A 15,213-nucleotide genomic window follows, 5' to 3' on the forward strand; every position below is an offset into this window, starting at 1 on the left:
AACCTGTTCAGCCTCCACAAGAGAAGGCTGAGGGGGGATCTAGTAGCTGCCTATAAACTTGCCAAGGGGGGCCAGCAGGCAGTGGGAGAGTCCCCGCTCCCCTGAGCACTACCGGGGGTAACAAGGAACAACGGCCATAAGTTGACTGAGAGTAGATTCAGGCTAGATATCAGGAGGTGCTATTTTACTGTCAAGGTGGCTAGGATCTGGAACCAACTTCCAAGGGAAGTGGTGCTGGCTCCTACCCTGGGGGTCTTCAAAAGGAGGCTAGACAGCCACCTAGCTGGGGTCATTTGACCCCAGCATCCTTTCCTGCCCATGGCAGGGGGTCAGACTAGATGATCTGCTTAGGTCCCTTCCGACCCTACCTGCTATGAAACTATGAAGGGAAAGAACTGTCACGTCTTGGCATACTCACCACCTGCAGCAGGGAGAGGTAGCCTAACCCAACATTGTCAAAGTTGACCTTGACATTCACCCATCGGACCTGGTTGGTATCAAGGAGGGCCAAGCAGTCACTTTTATTATTCACCACTTCGATATCAAAGAGCTCGTCTGTGGTGGTGTTGATGCACCGGTAGTACTTCCCTGCAAACAGGTTCACACCCATGATGCTGAATATCAGCCAGAAGATCAGACAGACCAGCAAGACATTCATAATGGAGGGGATGGCTCCCAGCAGGGCATTTACTACTACCTGTGATGAGAGGAGAGACAGGAGAAGGGCTGTCATGGAGAAGGTAGTTAAGGGGGGTGGGGTACAGCTAAGTGTTTCTCATGGCAGGGCTGTGCCTGGATGCAAGACCTGCAGTGTGGATGAATGGCATGAAAGAACTAGAGACAGTTCCAATCCAAAGGCAGACATACCTGGTTATGGTCACCTGGCTGGGCTACTGCCTTATAAATTCTATTTTCTGTTGTTCCTTCACATGAGAGATTCTTCATGACTAGGCACTGGAGCTAAGCCTGGCATATGAGGACATTACTTGAGCAATGGGACACTATCTACCCGAAGTGGATCTCTAAGTCTTAGCTGCACAGGGGACAGCACTGCTGAAGGAGCTGTGTGAATAGAAATGCTGCTCAAGCGGGGCATGAGGTTTCCCCATATTCCCAGGGGTGTTCTAGCATACCTGCTAGCTTATCTGACAGCTGGCTCTTGTGTAGGTTCAGTGCTCCATCTTGGCTGTCTGTAGGTCTTTCATCTGGGCTGAGGGACAGGAACCAAATCAGTTCTGCCTCTGTCTCTCAGCTCTCCCTGTAGCAGCCCAGCCTTCCTTCCCAGAACCCTCCTCTGCCCAGCTCCTGGTATGGAAGTGAAAGGACTCCCAGAGTGTGCAAGGCGCCCCTGGTGTGGGTCTCAGGTGGTCGCTGGGCTCTGTGCTCCTCAAGAAAGAGGATGAATAGCAGCAGCAGCAGGAGGCTGTGGACTACTGGCCCTTGCCTCTCATATTGCAAAGCCTGTGAACCTCTCAATACCCTCAGGAATGGACTAGGTTAAGAGCCTCCATGATTAGCCCATGGTCTAGGAATGACCCATGCACAATAAGCTCCGCCAACAGATGCTGAACAGATGCACTTCTGCCAACAGATGCACTGCATTTCCTCACCCAGATACACCATGTTGGGAACTTCCCAGAAAGAAGGAGAGCAAGCCTATTCCCCTACTACCCTGCTGCATCAGCCACCATGCCCACAGGGTTAGACCTCCACAGCACTACCAGCAATTAGTCTGGTGCTGCAGAGCAGACAGCACCAGGAAAGGAAACTTGGCATGTGCCAGATGGGGGGTGGCCCTTTGAGGGCACTGGTGTCTCTCATCTCTCACTAGACCAGGTGGGATTCAGAGAATGAAGCAGTGAGGAGAACGTCTCACTAGTGCTGTGTTTTTTCACACAAAACAAACACTAGCTGAAGATGGCTCCAAGTCTATGTGGTACAGTTTGCAGCAGTTGAGCTTTTTGTGATCTCCCCAAATCCCTCCTTCTGTCTCTGTGTAGGCACATACTTCTGGGCTTCCCCAAGCCAGGCAGGAAGTTGTGTATGTCAGACATCAATAAAATACATTTCCTTTGGGCTGGTAGGGGAACTTTTGTAGCCAGCTCTTGCAAATTAATTGCAGGTCTCAGGATACTTGGCAGTGTTGTAAAAGCACTGGGTTCCTGGAGTCAGATGATATGTGAGCACCTCAGCTTTCATTAATACAGCAAAACTTCTAGCCCTTGGGGAAGCAGAGAAAAGCATAAACATGTGGTCACTAATGGCTCGAAGACCTGTTAAGGAAATCTCCCCCGTGTTATTATCTATTCAAATGTTAAAGCCAACCTGATGATTTTTGAAGACTTAGGCTTTGCAAAGCTGGGGATCCCTGCTGGAAAGCTGTCTCTGGGCAGAAGCCCCATGGCAGACTGTACTTTTGGCTAGAGATTGATTCCTTTCCCATTTACAAGATTAATTCCAGAACTGCTAGTTTTCTAACAGGCAACAATGACTCAAAGGTCATGCTCCCCTTCTCAGAGCAACCAAGAGACATAGAGAAAGACCTACCCTCATGCCTTCAAATCTGGACAGAGCTCGCAAAGGTCTCAAAGCTCTCAGAGTCCTCAGTGACTTGATGGCTCCCAGTTCTGAGTATCCCAACCAGTTTGCTGTCAAGCTGATAATGGAAACCTTGGAGAAACACAAAGCAATTATCATTGTGTAGAACAGAAACAAAACCAAGATCAGAGGGAAAGTGTGCTCTCTTCTGTCTTTAAGTCTGTAATTAATTCCCCAACCTCTGAGGTGCCTCACATGGGATCATTCTTCCAGAGGGAAATGGGAGTATTGCCTCTGCACAAAAAGTCTCAGTGGTTATGGTGCTAGCATAGGACATGAGAAATCTGAGTCGAGTTTCTTGTTCCCGCAGACTCCCTGCATGACCTTGGGCAGGTTATTTGGTCTCTTTGCACCTCAGTTTCCTATGGAAATAACAACATTGCCCTATCTTAGGGGTGTTCAAATACCATAGTGATGGGTATTGAGCACATAGAATAAAGTGACTGAGCTTACTAGTATTAATCTCTTTCGCTGGGGACTTGGGGTTAAAAGTGGGTATCATTGCTTGGATCTTAGAGTAGAAGGGGTGTCAGTACTTTGGTCCAGTGATGGGGTGTTTCAGTGATGTCTGCATCATTCTCATGGCAAAAGGCTTTTCATAGAGGAAGGTTGTAAAATGTGCCCTAAAAAGGCCAGATTCTGGATCTTCCTGATCTCATCAGAAGCCCCAGAGATGAATGCTGTGGGAGGCAGCTGCAGTTCCCATTTTCAGTTTTTGTGAGAACCTCCTGGGCTGGTGAGTCCATGGGAAGCTGCAGGGAAAGGGGGATCCTGCCATTACAGACCCCTTTGGCCTTTTATGCAAGGGATGTCTTTATTCTGGTGTGTTAGAGAATCCTTGCTCCAAAGGTGTCCTTTTGCCTATATAAATGGGCCAGATTAACCCTGTAGTGGGCTTTAGGCAAAAATCTCATGGGCCCTGGGCCGGTTGAAACCCACCTCCCCACCCCAACACTGCCGCTCGCAAGAAGCAGAGTTTGGAGTCGCCGCTAGGAAGCAGCTGCTGTGGTGGTGAGACTCATAGTAGGGAAGGGAAGGGAGGTGGATAAAGCCATTCATGCCACCGCCATGGAGGGAAGGACCACAGCTCAGGGCCCTAGGTATGTGCCTAGTTTGCCTATGCATTAATCTGGCCCTGTATATAAATCATTGACACTCATAGCTGTTCGCATTCTTTGGTGAACTAAAAGCAATCTGGTTCTAGAGCTACCAGCCAAGCAAACTTACATCAACAATGAGAAAATCCAGCCAGCACCAGGCATTGGTGAAATACACTTTGAAGCCATAGGCCACCCACTTGAGCAGCATCTCAATGACGAAGACAAAGGAGAAGACCTTGTCAGCATATTCCAGGATGGTACGTATGACTTTGCGCTGCTCGATATAGATGTCTTCAAAAGCCTGGAAGAGGTGTGGAGCTACATGACAATCATTCTTCCATGAGATGTGCTGCACATCCCAGATACTATGGAATGGAACAGCAGCAGCCAGGGGTGTGCCTTCACCTCTGGCTACATTAGGAGGCACAGGTGGACTTAAAGGCCAAATGTAAAATGTGCAAAAGCACTCAAGTGACTTAAGAGCCTAAGTCCCATTTTTAAAAATGACCTGGGGTGGGTAGATTTTCAAAGGTGTTTAGGCACTTCAGGACAGACAGTCTGGCCTAACAGGGCCTCCCAAAATACCTGGGCATACAATTCCCAGTGATTTCAAGGGGAATTAAGCACTTTGGAAAATCCTACCAGATGTCTATCTGCATCTTTGAGCACCTAGCTGCCTTTTAAACCCTGCCCCTAGGATAAAAGAATTTCAGTGACAGTGGATGTGTCTACATGAGATGCTTTACTGCGCTAACACTTTAACACACTAATCTACTGTGCAGTAAAGTGTCACTGTCTGTATGTGTGCACATTTACTGTGCAGCAAATTAGTTTACTGTGGAGTTAGTTACTACCTGTAAATACTGGTAATAAATGTGTAGGTGCATGTGTAGATGTGTACAGAGTTCTGTTCCAAATATAAACCCATGTTATATGGATATGGAGAACTTACGCTCTGCTAATCTTAGGGTAAAGATTTTTGACAGTGACTAAGACTTAGTTGCTTTAGTCCAGTTTCCAAAAAGAGATTCAGGTACTTAGGACCCTGATAGTATGTCTGTGCTGCATCCCTGCTTCTGCCACATCAGCGTCTATGTGTGCATTGCTGTACACTAAATAATGCTGCTGTAGGTTAGTACTTTTGTTTACAAGTACTAATCTACAGTGGAGTTTATTGCAGCCTAATAGGGCTGCACATGTAGACACTGAAAGCACTTGTACACATGATGACTGCCACCACGTACAAGTGACAAAAAGGTCCTTTGTGTGGCTTAATAGTGTCACACATTACACATGTGCAAGGTTTGAAGTTTCAAATGAGTTTCAACCACATCCCCATGTAGTTTAGTTTGCAGCGTTGCTACTTGTAACATTGCAGCCTTTAATCTGATAGCTCACCCTCCCTCCCCCCACCCACTGTGGAAGAGGCGGGCAGGCTCTGCCAAAAAAAGAATTGGGCCCGTTGCTTCTTCTTCCTTCAGCAGGCAGGTGCCTGTTGAAGGCAGAAGTGGCGAGGGGCCTGATCCTTTTTTTGTGGAGCCTGCTTACCTCTTCCTGAGGCTGGCGGGGAGTTGCTGGCAGGCTGAGCAGCTCCTGAGCTGTGGGGCCCCTTGGGGCTGCCTGGGTGGGCTGCTAGTGGACCGGATGCTGCCCCAGCTTGGAGGGGGGGTGGACCCAATGATCTCATGAGGTCTCTTCTGGGGCAGCACGGGGAGGTGGTGGGAAGGGAGCTGGGTGTGCTGGAGGCCAGAGAAGGTGGAGAGGGTGATGTACAGGGTGCTGGAAGCCCCAGCAGGTTTAGGGAAGAGTTGGATCTGGCTGGGTGCTGCCTCTGAGCTGGGACAGCACCCTGCTCAGCCAGTCCCAGGGGTGCCACCACCATAGGGGGAAGGACTGGGACACCCTGCAGTTCAGGGGCTGCTCAGCACCACTGGCAGCTCGCCCCTCTTCACCAGAAGGAGGATTGGGCCCCGTACCGCTTGTGCTTGTAGCAGGTTGCTGCGGCTGGCAGGATGCTGGGGGCCATCCACGAATGGGCTGGCTTGCCCCAGGGGTCACTGTGTGGGGCTGGCAGGAGGGTTGCTGGGGGTGCTGAGGGTGGTAGAAGGTGTTGCAGGTGGCTCACGAGGTGCTGGGAGCCCAGATGGGCTCATGGGGAAGTTGAATCATGCCCCTGTGAGCTGGGGCAGCACCTAGTCTGCTGGCAGTATGCCTGGCTGGTCCCAGAGGGCACCACCACCATGGAAAGAAGGTCTGGGGCCCCCGCAACTCAGGGGCCAGTCAGCCCATTGGCAGCTCATGGCCTGGCTGTGGGCAGGTTCTAGTTCTGACAAAAAAACAACAAAGGATTGGGCCCCTCACTGTAACGCGATGGACAAAGTGAAACACTTTAGTCCTCAGGGTTTTATTCTATGCCCACTGTTTCAATTTAGGGAGCACAGAATAAAACCTTGGGGATTAAGCCCCTGTCACATGTACAAGTACCCTGAGACATTTACTGCAGAGCTAATTAGACAGCTCTGCAGTAAATGTCTCATGTAGATGTGCCCACTATTGACCATGTTGCTGTCAATGAAACCAGAACATCCCTGGTTACAAGTGCAGTGCTCATCTCGCAATCCCAAACTGACTCCCACAATCTGGTCCTCTATCCTCACGGCCATTTAAATGAGGTCAGAAATACTGTACTTTAGACATACAGCAATACAAGTCTTCCCCTCTTTCAGAGACACCTGGAGCCACTGCAGTACAGTAGCATGCCGCAGAACGGAGGGGCCTGGTGGAGTGCACGCAGGGTGCAGTCTTCAGTGATGGAACAAACCCTGGAACCTACCAGTGCTCCGCTGCTGAGGAGGATCATAAAGATGATGAAGGTCTCAAACCAGTTGTGTTCAACGATCTTGAAGCAGGTTTTCCGAAGGTTCCACCATATTTTCCCTTTGTCAGTTGTGATGTCGACATAAAGGAAGGGAAACCTCTGCACACAAGCTGGAGAAGGGAAGCACAGAGGCACATGCTAACTCCCAACCTTGGGCTAGACATCTTATAACACATAGGAAGCAGGAAGCCGGCCCAGCATAGGAGTCCTGTGGAGCAAGCTAGCCAGCCAGAAGCCCTGTTCTGCTGGCAGGCCTGGGGGTGCTCAGTGCAGCCACCAACTGGGCAGGGCTGGGCCGAGTGGGGGCCAACACAATCCAGCCTGGAGAAGTCCTCATCCCCATGCCCTTTCTAGGACCCTTCCAAGCAGGAGACAAGGCCAAGCCAGGTCTTATGCTTCCCCCTCACTGTCAGTAGCAGACACGTAGCAGGGCAGCTGTGATACTGTGGGCAGCGCCAGCTGTTGACGTACCAGTTGTGGTGGCACAGTGAACCACTGCTGCAATGGAGGCCATTTTTGCACTGTCTGCCGTTCTCCCACAGAAGTGACTGCTGGAGCTGTTGCCTTGGTTGTCCCCCTCCTCCCCCCAGTTATGCTGGTGGTCGGGGGTACTTGAGAGCAGGACCTTCCTTTCCACAAGGGAAGGGTTCCTCTCTTTCAGCCCTAAAATAGATCTCTTGTCCTCCTCCCCAACACCAGCCCCTTCTTTCTCCTTCACCCCCACCCATCTTCACACCAGTCCCCTCTTCCTCTCTGCAAAGCCATCTAGTCCCTTCTGTTTACTTCACACCAGGCCCTCTATCCCTGCTCTCACACCAGACACTTCCTCCTGTCCCTGGTACACCATAGCTCTGTCTCGCTGCTCTCGCCACCCCCTCACCACAGCCCCTCCATCTCTGCCTCTTCCTTTGCTCTTCCTCCACAACCCCAAGGTGTCTTTTTCTTTCTCCTCCCCACGCACACTGTGGTGCTTCCCAATGAGCCCGCATGGGCCCCTGCATTCCCCCATCAGCACCTGACTAGCCCTAGCCATGGTGCACGCCTCTTGCAGAGAAGGCTGTAAATGCAGCAGGCGATGCCACCTGGGGAAGAGGAGTGGCAGCCTGATAGGGCACATCTGGGAAGTACTGGCCTTTTGGGGCCCTTGTGGGAAGGATCCTGTGGTAAGTAGCTGTGGAAATTTTTTTTTTTTGGGTGGGGGGGACACATATATGAGGGAGCTCTAGGAGCTGGGTGCTAAGGTGCTGTAACGGGTTGGGGTTGGCTCCTGAGTGAGTTGTGTAGGTTTGGGGAGGGGATCCCAGGGACAATGCATAAGTTTGGGGATGGGAATCTAGGGAGACCCCATAGGGAAGTGGAGTTTGTTGCTGGGATCCTGTAAGGGTTGGGGTGTGACCCCTGGAGACTGTGGGAGTTTGGGGCATTCTGTCTACGCGGAGCCTCTGCCAGTTTAGGGGCCCACTGGGTTGTGGTTGGCAGTCACAGCTAGTGCTCTGCAGACCCTCAAGTTGCTCCTGCCCATACGACGGTGTCACTGGGCGGCCACTTGGCCTCTTACCCTCGGTGAAGCAGTTTTCAGGCTCGGTGCCCTCTGCAGCCTCCTCCACAACCTCCTCCACCTCAACTACTGGTGGCTTGTAATCTACGGTGCTACCCATGGACGATGTGCTCCCGTGGGACAGCGGCTTCTGTGGAAAGCAAGGAAAGCAGACTCAGCCCCAGATCCCAGGGCATGAATGAACTCCAGGACCTAGGTTTACAAATGATGGATACTGGGGCAGCAGGAATGCTGGGGATGATTAATGCACACTGCAAAAGTGCACGTGTTGCAGACCACAGGTTCCCAGAGGGCCATGAAGGCCTCATCTAGAGTGGGGAGGCTGAGAGTTAGAATATGAAGCAGGTGGGACAAGGGGGCAGCTCTGGTTTCACCAGAGGCAATCCCCAGGGGCTAATTCTGCCTCTGTAGGGACTTCCCAGGCCCTTAGCAACTGTTACAAAGTGCTGTGGGAACCCCGGTTGGGAGGGGGCAGAGATGGGCAAAGGGGGATCATTATTCTTTGCAAATAGATGGCAAGGAGCCCTGGTGCAGCTGTGATGAGTGAGACTGGCTTGGCTCTCCTGGGGGCTGGGGTAGATTAATACATGAGTCCACAGGACCAAGACCCAGGGCCCCCTGAAAAAGCGGGCCCCACCAATTTGGAAGGTCCCACCACTGCTGTTTTTTCTGTTGCTCTCATCCACACAAGTCGTATCTTTTAATCTTGGAATGGCTCCTCTGGGTGTGAGGGACAGGCCTTGGGCCAGGTCCCAGTTCCCGGTCGGCTTGGCTGAAACTTTTGGAACAAAAAACTTGTCAATCAAAACATGGTTTTATTTTAAGAAACCCTTAAAAAAAAAAGATTGACTTTAAAGTTATTATGGATAAAATATTCAGGCTGTTTTTATTATCTTGTTGTTTTTAATTAAAAACAAAGGGAGATCAAGATGCATATTGAAGTTTGTAAATGAAACAAACATTCAGTCAAATATTTTAAGTAAACGTGTTGATTAAAAAAATATTAGAAAAATTCCAGAAAGCTGCTGGCAACCTGGAAAATGGGAAACGGTTGCACAGTGGTCACTGTGGTTGCCACATGTTATTTCTGTGTGTGTGTGACCTGTTGTGACCTGCAGTGCTCAAATACCCTTCCATTGCCCAGTGCTCTCAGACAACCAGAGGACCTGGCTTTCTCAGTTTACATCAAACTGGCTACATTAGCTTCTAGTGAGGTTTTACCAGCAGTGGCCAGAAAAATGGCAGAACAGAAACCCATCTCCTTTCCTGCGGAAGCAACACCTCCACCAGTGTGGCAACTTAATAGAGCGTGTCCCCAGCAGCTGTGGGACAGGATGAAAGCAGTGTCACACCTCATGGGCAGGTCTGTCATGTGGAGAGCGCCCTTCCTTTCAAAGATGAGCATTTCCTTCTGAGCATGTGTTCTAACCACTCAGATAGAGGTGGGCACTGACTGGCACCACTACTGCCTCTGCCTCCCCCTGCCCCCCCCCCCCTTTTTTTAAATGATTTTTTAATGGAAGTGGCCATAGTATGTGTTTTGTGCTGAATTCCACGCTGTCAGTGTGGGTTAGGTGCACTCCAAGCATGCCCGCCTGCTTGGGCCTCTCAGGGATGCCTAGTTTGCAAATCTCAACTGGGTTTGTGTGTGGGATGGGCACCAAGATCTCCACTCTACCAAGACAACAGCATGCCTGGTTACATGCACTAGCAGAAATATGGGTGCCTGTGTTGTTGTACTGGTGGAAACTTAGCTATTTATGGCCTCTCAGATGGCTTTGTAGATAGTTCGCTTGGACTCAGGCACCTAAAGTTCTCCTTAAGTTGCACTTTAGGCATATAAGAACTTTTCTGGACCTCATCCAAACTGAAACATTGTGCTTGATTAGTTCTAAAAATGCATTTTTTTAGGGGGAGTGGAGGGGATAGTCACTGACTCGTGAACATTTTTTCAGATTTTGACTCTGAACATTTTGCCCCTTCCCCCCACTGATCCTGAAAGACACAATCTTAAAAACCCTTGCTGAACAGAGAAGTCTTGTCTGCCCAGTTTTATCCAGGATCTCAGATCCTTTTTACATCTCACCTTCCTAGTCCCTGTCCCTCTGCTACCAGCCCAACTGAAATCTATGCCCTCTGTTATAATTAGAACAGCAGAAACCTGTGCTCCCACAATTTCAGTTATATCAAATATTCCTGGCTCAATTTTCTCTGAAGAGCTTTTAGGCCAAAGTTCACCCCAGTTCAAAACCTACATCCCAAATAGTTTTCCCCTCAGCAGAACTCATCTGAATTGCAATTTGGCTGGCTTCCCAGAAACCACTCTGCAAACTCCCACCAGCCTGAGAAGAAAAGACAACCTTAACAAGTCTCCAGTGATCCTCTGTGGTTTTATCTGTTTTTGTAGCCTTAATAGAAGACTTTATGCAGCATACTGAGTCTGTACAAGGAAGAGACAGGTACATGGACCCAGACAATTTATGTGCAAAACAAACAGAAACCAGAGACTCTAGGTCAAGACCTTCTGCAGATGGGAACCTTGCAAGCTTCTGGCTTGTGTATCAGTCAGATAAATTCTCACCCAGGGTCATAAAAGAAAGAGTCTCAGTGTATTTAATATATCATAGAGGAAACAGATTCTGGATTCATTGCGACTTCCTGGCCCTTGAGATACTGACCAGCCCCAAAATGATGCTGACATTTGGATATACTTGGTTGGTGTTTCTGGCCAATACCACTGTTTTGAACCTTAGAATCACAGAATCATTGGAAAGTGCAGGGCTGCAATGGGACATGAGGGAATCTTCTAGTCCAATCCCCTGCTCAATCTGGATAGGGATGATCCTGCCTTATCCCATACAAGTGCTTGTCTCCCTATTTCTAAAACTATGCAATCAACCCAGTCACACAATTACACAGTATATGTCCTCAAAAAACCCAGCAAGAGCACCTGAACCCCCCACAAGTCAAGGAGGGAGACAAGGGCTATCAGTGTCCCACCACTGCAAAGGTTGTTGAAATACATTTGAGAGCTCCAAGGAAGAGAAGTATGTCCCCCAGCCCTGCAGAGGAAGGCAAAACTCCCCACTGTGTTGGGCCATGGTGACAGTAATGCAAAGGGGAGGTGAGGGGAGGGAGTGTGGAAAGTGCAAGCTCGTATTTAAGTTGGAACTTGCACTGGGTATTGTACCCACCAGGGACTGAGCTACATCAGCCGCTCTATATGGATACTACTACCATGCGGGCAGCATTTAGTCAGCCAACTGTGGATGCTGGGCACTGTATGAGTAACATGTATTGTCTCACCTGGGCACTACACGTGAGCTCAGAAATTGTGGGGAAAGGAACTAGGGGGATCAGAATACTTGGGCACAGAGCCAAGAGAAGCTGTGACCTCAAATGAGGACGCAGAGCCATTCGCCACAGCTGCAAGTCTGGCAAAGGTCCAAGGGTCAGCAAGAACTACAACCTATTCCGAACCTCTCTGAGGGATCTGAAAAGGCAGAGAAGCATGAGCTAGACTATCTAGTCCCAGTGGCAAAGGACAATGGGGCTTCACTGGCTTTCACAGAAACCAGGAGCCACCATCTCTGCCAAAGCCCAGAGCAGTGTAGATCACCAGGATAACTCAGCTGCATCAGCCAGTCCTTTCCAGCAGCCCCCAGAGCTTCCCATGCTCTCTGCACTGCTGCTACCAACAGGATTCCAAGCCAATAGCTGCAGTTAAAACTACTCATGTGGCTTCAGAGGAACCACAGCCCAGTTTTGTTATCCTTTGCCCAAAACATTCATCCAACTGGTACCTTTCCCCTATGCCTCCATTTTCACTAGAGTTCTTTAAAAATGTGTCCATCCCGCAGGAGATTCCAATACACTGGTGCTCATTTTCATCCCAGGTCAGGACACAAAGTTGAAACATTGGCATTTTTAAAGGAATGGAAAGTTCCATAAAGCTTTGAAGCAGAAATGTTGAAACGTTTAATTTTGGCCAAAATCATAATTAACTTGGGCCACCTGAGCTGCTGCTGAGCCTCACGGGAGTGCTGTTCAGGCACTTCACTGCCTCTCCATTCACTCCCATACACCAGAATCCCTGTTCACATTATATCTGGCAGAAATCAGGACAGATTTTCACCTTAGGCCACATCCAGATGAGGGAGCATGTCCCTGTTGTGGTGTCCAAAAGCAGTTTGAGGCACCGTGGGAGGCATGCTATAAATGAAACTATGTTCCCCACACTGCATTTTTGCAGCATGGGGTCTAAATTTGATACCAGGAAATCAAAAGAAAACACCCAGGAAAAAAGCAGTGCAGGGTGTGCTCCTGGAGCATGCCCGCAGGTGACCAGAGGCTGAGTCCTCCAAGGAGATGCTTTAGCACCCAGCCAGAGCATCTCTATGCCTGCTGTGTGTCCCTGCTGCTCCAGCATGCTGCCTCATTGTGCTGGGGCAAATAGAAGCAGGGCAAGGCTGGCAGCACCAGCTCAGACCCAGGCTCTGTCCCCGGTAAGCAGGGGCATAGGGGTGGGGGCACTGTGGGGTTTCTGGGTGGCGGGGGGGTTGTGGGTGGGTGTATGGGTGTGACATTTGCAGGGGGGGAGGGGCACCATGAGTCTGCTACCCTCTCCTTACCTCCCCACAGTGGACAGACCCTGAGACTGGCAGCAGTAGCTAGCCAGGCTTCCAGGGCACTCATGGTCTGCTGCATGCAGTGCCAGGAGCCCCGGGTCATGGCAAGAACCATCCCAGTCCTGTCTGAAGGTGTGCACCACTGGGCTGGGCCGGCTCCCTTTGCCATGTGCAGCCCCCAGGTCTCAGGCAGTGCTGCACTGACATGGGGCTGTGCCTGCAGTGGGCCATGAGTGCCCCAACAGCCTAGCTGGCTGCTGCTGCCAGCACCTGAGGCTGTGTATCACATGGGGGTGGCGGGGTGGGTGTGTAGCAGCCTCCCTCAAACTCTCCCTACAAACCCCACACCTACAAATTCTCAACAAACCCCACACCCTCTTATACCCACACCCTCTCATGCCCCCCCCCCCATTCTTGGGACAGGAGTTGTGGCTGCAGGGGGAGCTGCAGGAGACAGGGGGAGCTCTGATTTTTCTTTGACAAAAAAACCAAAAGCAAACATCAAAGCATATAAATATTTAGAATTTATTTTATTATGATGATAGAGGCACTGGTAGGTGTCCAAACTGCTTTAAAACTGTAAATATATTAATTAGGGATGTCAATTAATTGCTGTTAACATATGCAATTAATATGTTAATTGGTTTTTGCAGTAATTTTTTAATGCATTGATTGCACATATGGTTGTGGAGCCTGTGCTTGGGCTCCACTCTGCTGCCATCACTGCTGCCTCCAGACCGCCCAGCAGGGCAGCAGTGGCAATGCAGAGGACTACAGGGCAGCCTGGGTGCAGGCTCCTGCAGCAGGAAGTTGTGTGCGCGCGCGTGTGGGGGGGTATATGCATGTAGACAAAGACTCACACAGACAAACATGAGTGACTGCAGCATGCACGCAGCCAGGAATGCAGTCCAGCAGCATGTAGAGCAGTGTCCAGTAGGTAAATCTGTGGAGGAGAAGGGGCAGGAGGAGAGGGAAGGGGGTGGGGGGCATGCAAAATGAGGCCTCTGGGGTGAGGGAGGGAGTAGGGCAGGGGCAGGGGTGAATGGGGCCCTGGGACCAGGGCAGAACTTAGGATGGAGCTGCGGGCAGCTCATCCAGGAGCATGGGGGGCTGCATGACTCCCCTCTGCTGTGCACACCCTTAGGGGAGGCATGGGGAGCATGTACCCCTAGGATTTGTATGTGGGGCAGAGGTGGGCTGCCCACTGTGGGCTGGGGCTCTGCACCATGCTGCCTTTGCCCTGGGAGCCAACAACATGGCATCATGTGGCTCCCAGGGCAAAGGCAACAGGGCGCAGATGCAGAGCCCCAGCCCACAGCAGGCAGCCTGCCTCTGCCCCGCACACAAATCCGGGGGGCACATATCCCCCATGCCTCCCATAGGGGTGTGTACAGCGGCAGGGAACTGCTCCCCCCTCACACCCTGGGACAAGCCACATACTTAGCTCCATCCCATGACCTGCTTCAGCCCTGGGGCCCCATTCACCCCAGACCCTACTCCTGCCCTTGTCCCACTCCCTCCCTCACTGTGGGCACCTCAGTCTACCCCCCCTCCACTTCTTCCATCTCCCCCTGCCCCTTCCAATGCACAGACTTACCTGCTGGGGGCTACTCTATGCACTGCCCGGCTGCATTTCTGTAGGGTTACCATATTTCCAGTTTCAGAATAGAGGACACCTGGGGGTGGGGTGGGAAGGTGGTAATATGACTGTGGGTGGGGGGCAGTGATATGCCTGTGCCCTGTCTCTATCCCTCACTCCCAAGCCACAGCCCCCATAGCCCTGCTGCTGACCCTCACTCCTGACCCATAGTGCCCCACATCCTGCCCTGGCATGTGGAGACCCCCCTTCCCCAGGCTTCAAACCCCACATACACACCCACAGCAGCCCACAACTTCACAAATTTCCTTCCACATACACCCCCCTTCCCCCAACCATGAATGACTGGTGTTCTTGAGACTGGGGCGGGGGGGGCACCATTTGTAGGCGGTAGTGTTGGTGGCAAGTGGGAACCACCCACAGATGATAGTGGCAGAGGGGTGGTGGTGGTGAGCAAGGACTGCCCACAGATGCCCATGGCAGTGACGGTGAGGGCGGGAAGAGTGGTGAGTGGCGACTGCCCCAAGAAGCCTGCGGCGGTGGCGGCCGATCTTAGGGGGGCATGTGCCCCCCCCTTTGCCTCCTGTGTCCCCTCTATGCATTGCCTATGCCCCCAACCATACAAAGTATCTGCATAATTTTGCATAATTTTGAGTTTTTAGCTGTGCGATTAAAATCACGATTAATTGTGACTAATTTTTTTAATTGCACAACTATTCGCGATCTGATTTTTTAATCGTTTGACAACCCTAATATCAATAAAATATTGCCCAACTTCTCTCTCTCTCTCTCTCTCTCTCTCTCTCTCTCTCTCTCTATATATATATATATATATATATATATATATATATATA

At 50.7% G+C, this 15,213-nt stretch overlaps 1 protein-coding gene across 1 annotated transcript in view; it reads right to left on the reverse strand.

Annotated features, from left to right (window-relative positions):
* SCN4A (sodium voltage-gated channel alpha subunit 4) overlaps positions 1-15,213 on the reverse strand; it is a 132,045-nt gene that overhangs the window by 12,991 nt on the left and 103,841 nt on the right. Inside the window, exons 16-20 of the mRNA XM_019523576.1 lie at positions 8,135-8,264; positions 6,532-6,686; positions 3,826-3,999; positions 2,548-2,670; positions 419-697 (exon numbers count right to left, since the gene is read on the reverse strand). Coding sequence (XP_019379121.1) covers positions 419-697; positions 2,548-2,670; positions 3,826-3,999; positions 6,532-6,686; positions 8,135-8,264 — 861 coding nt within the window. The remainder of the gene's footprint in view (positions 1-418; positions 698-2,547; positions 2,671-3,825; positions 4,000-6,531; positions 6,687-8,134; positions 8,265-15,213) is intronic.

This window comes from Gavialis gangeticus, unplaced genomic scaffold (genome assembly GCF_001723915.1).
Source record: "Gavialis gangeticus isolate Ggan-Ray unplaced genomic scaffold, GavGan_comp1, whole genome shotgun sequence".
In the NCBI taxonomy this organism is placed as follows: domain Eukaryota; kingdom Metazoa; phylum Chordata; order Crocodylia; family Gavialidae; genus Gavialis; species Gavialis gangeticus.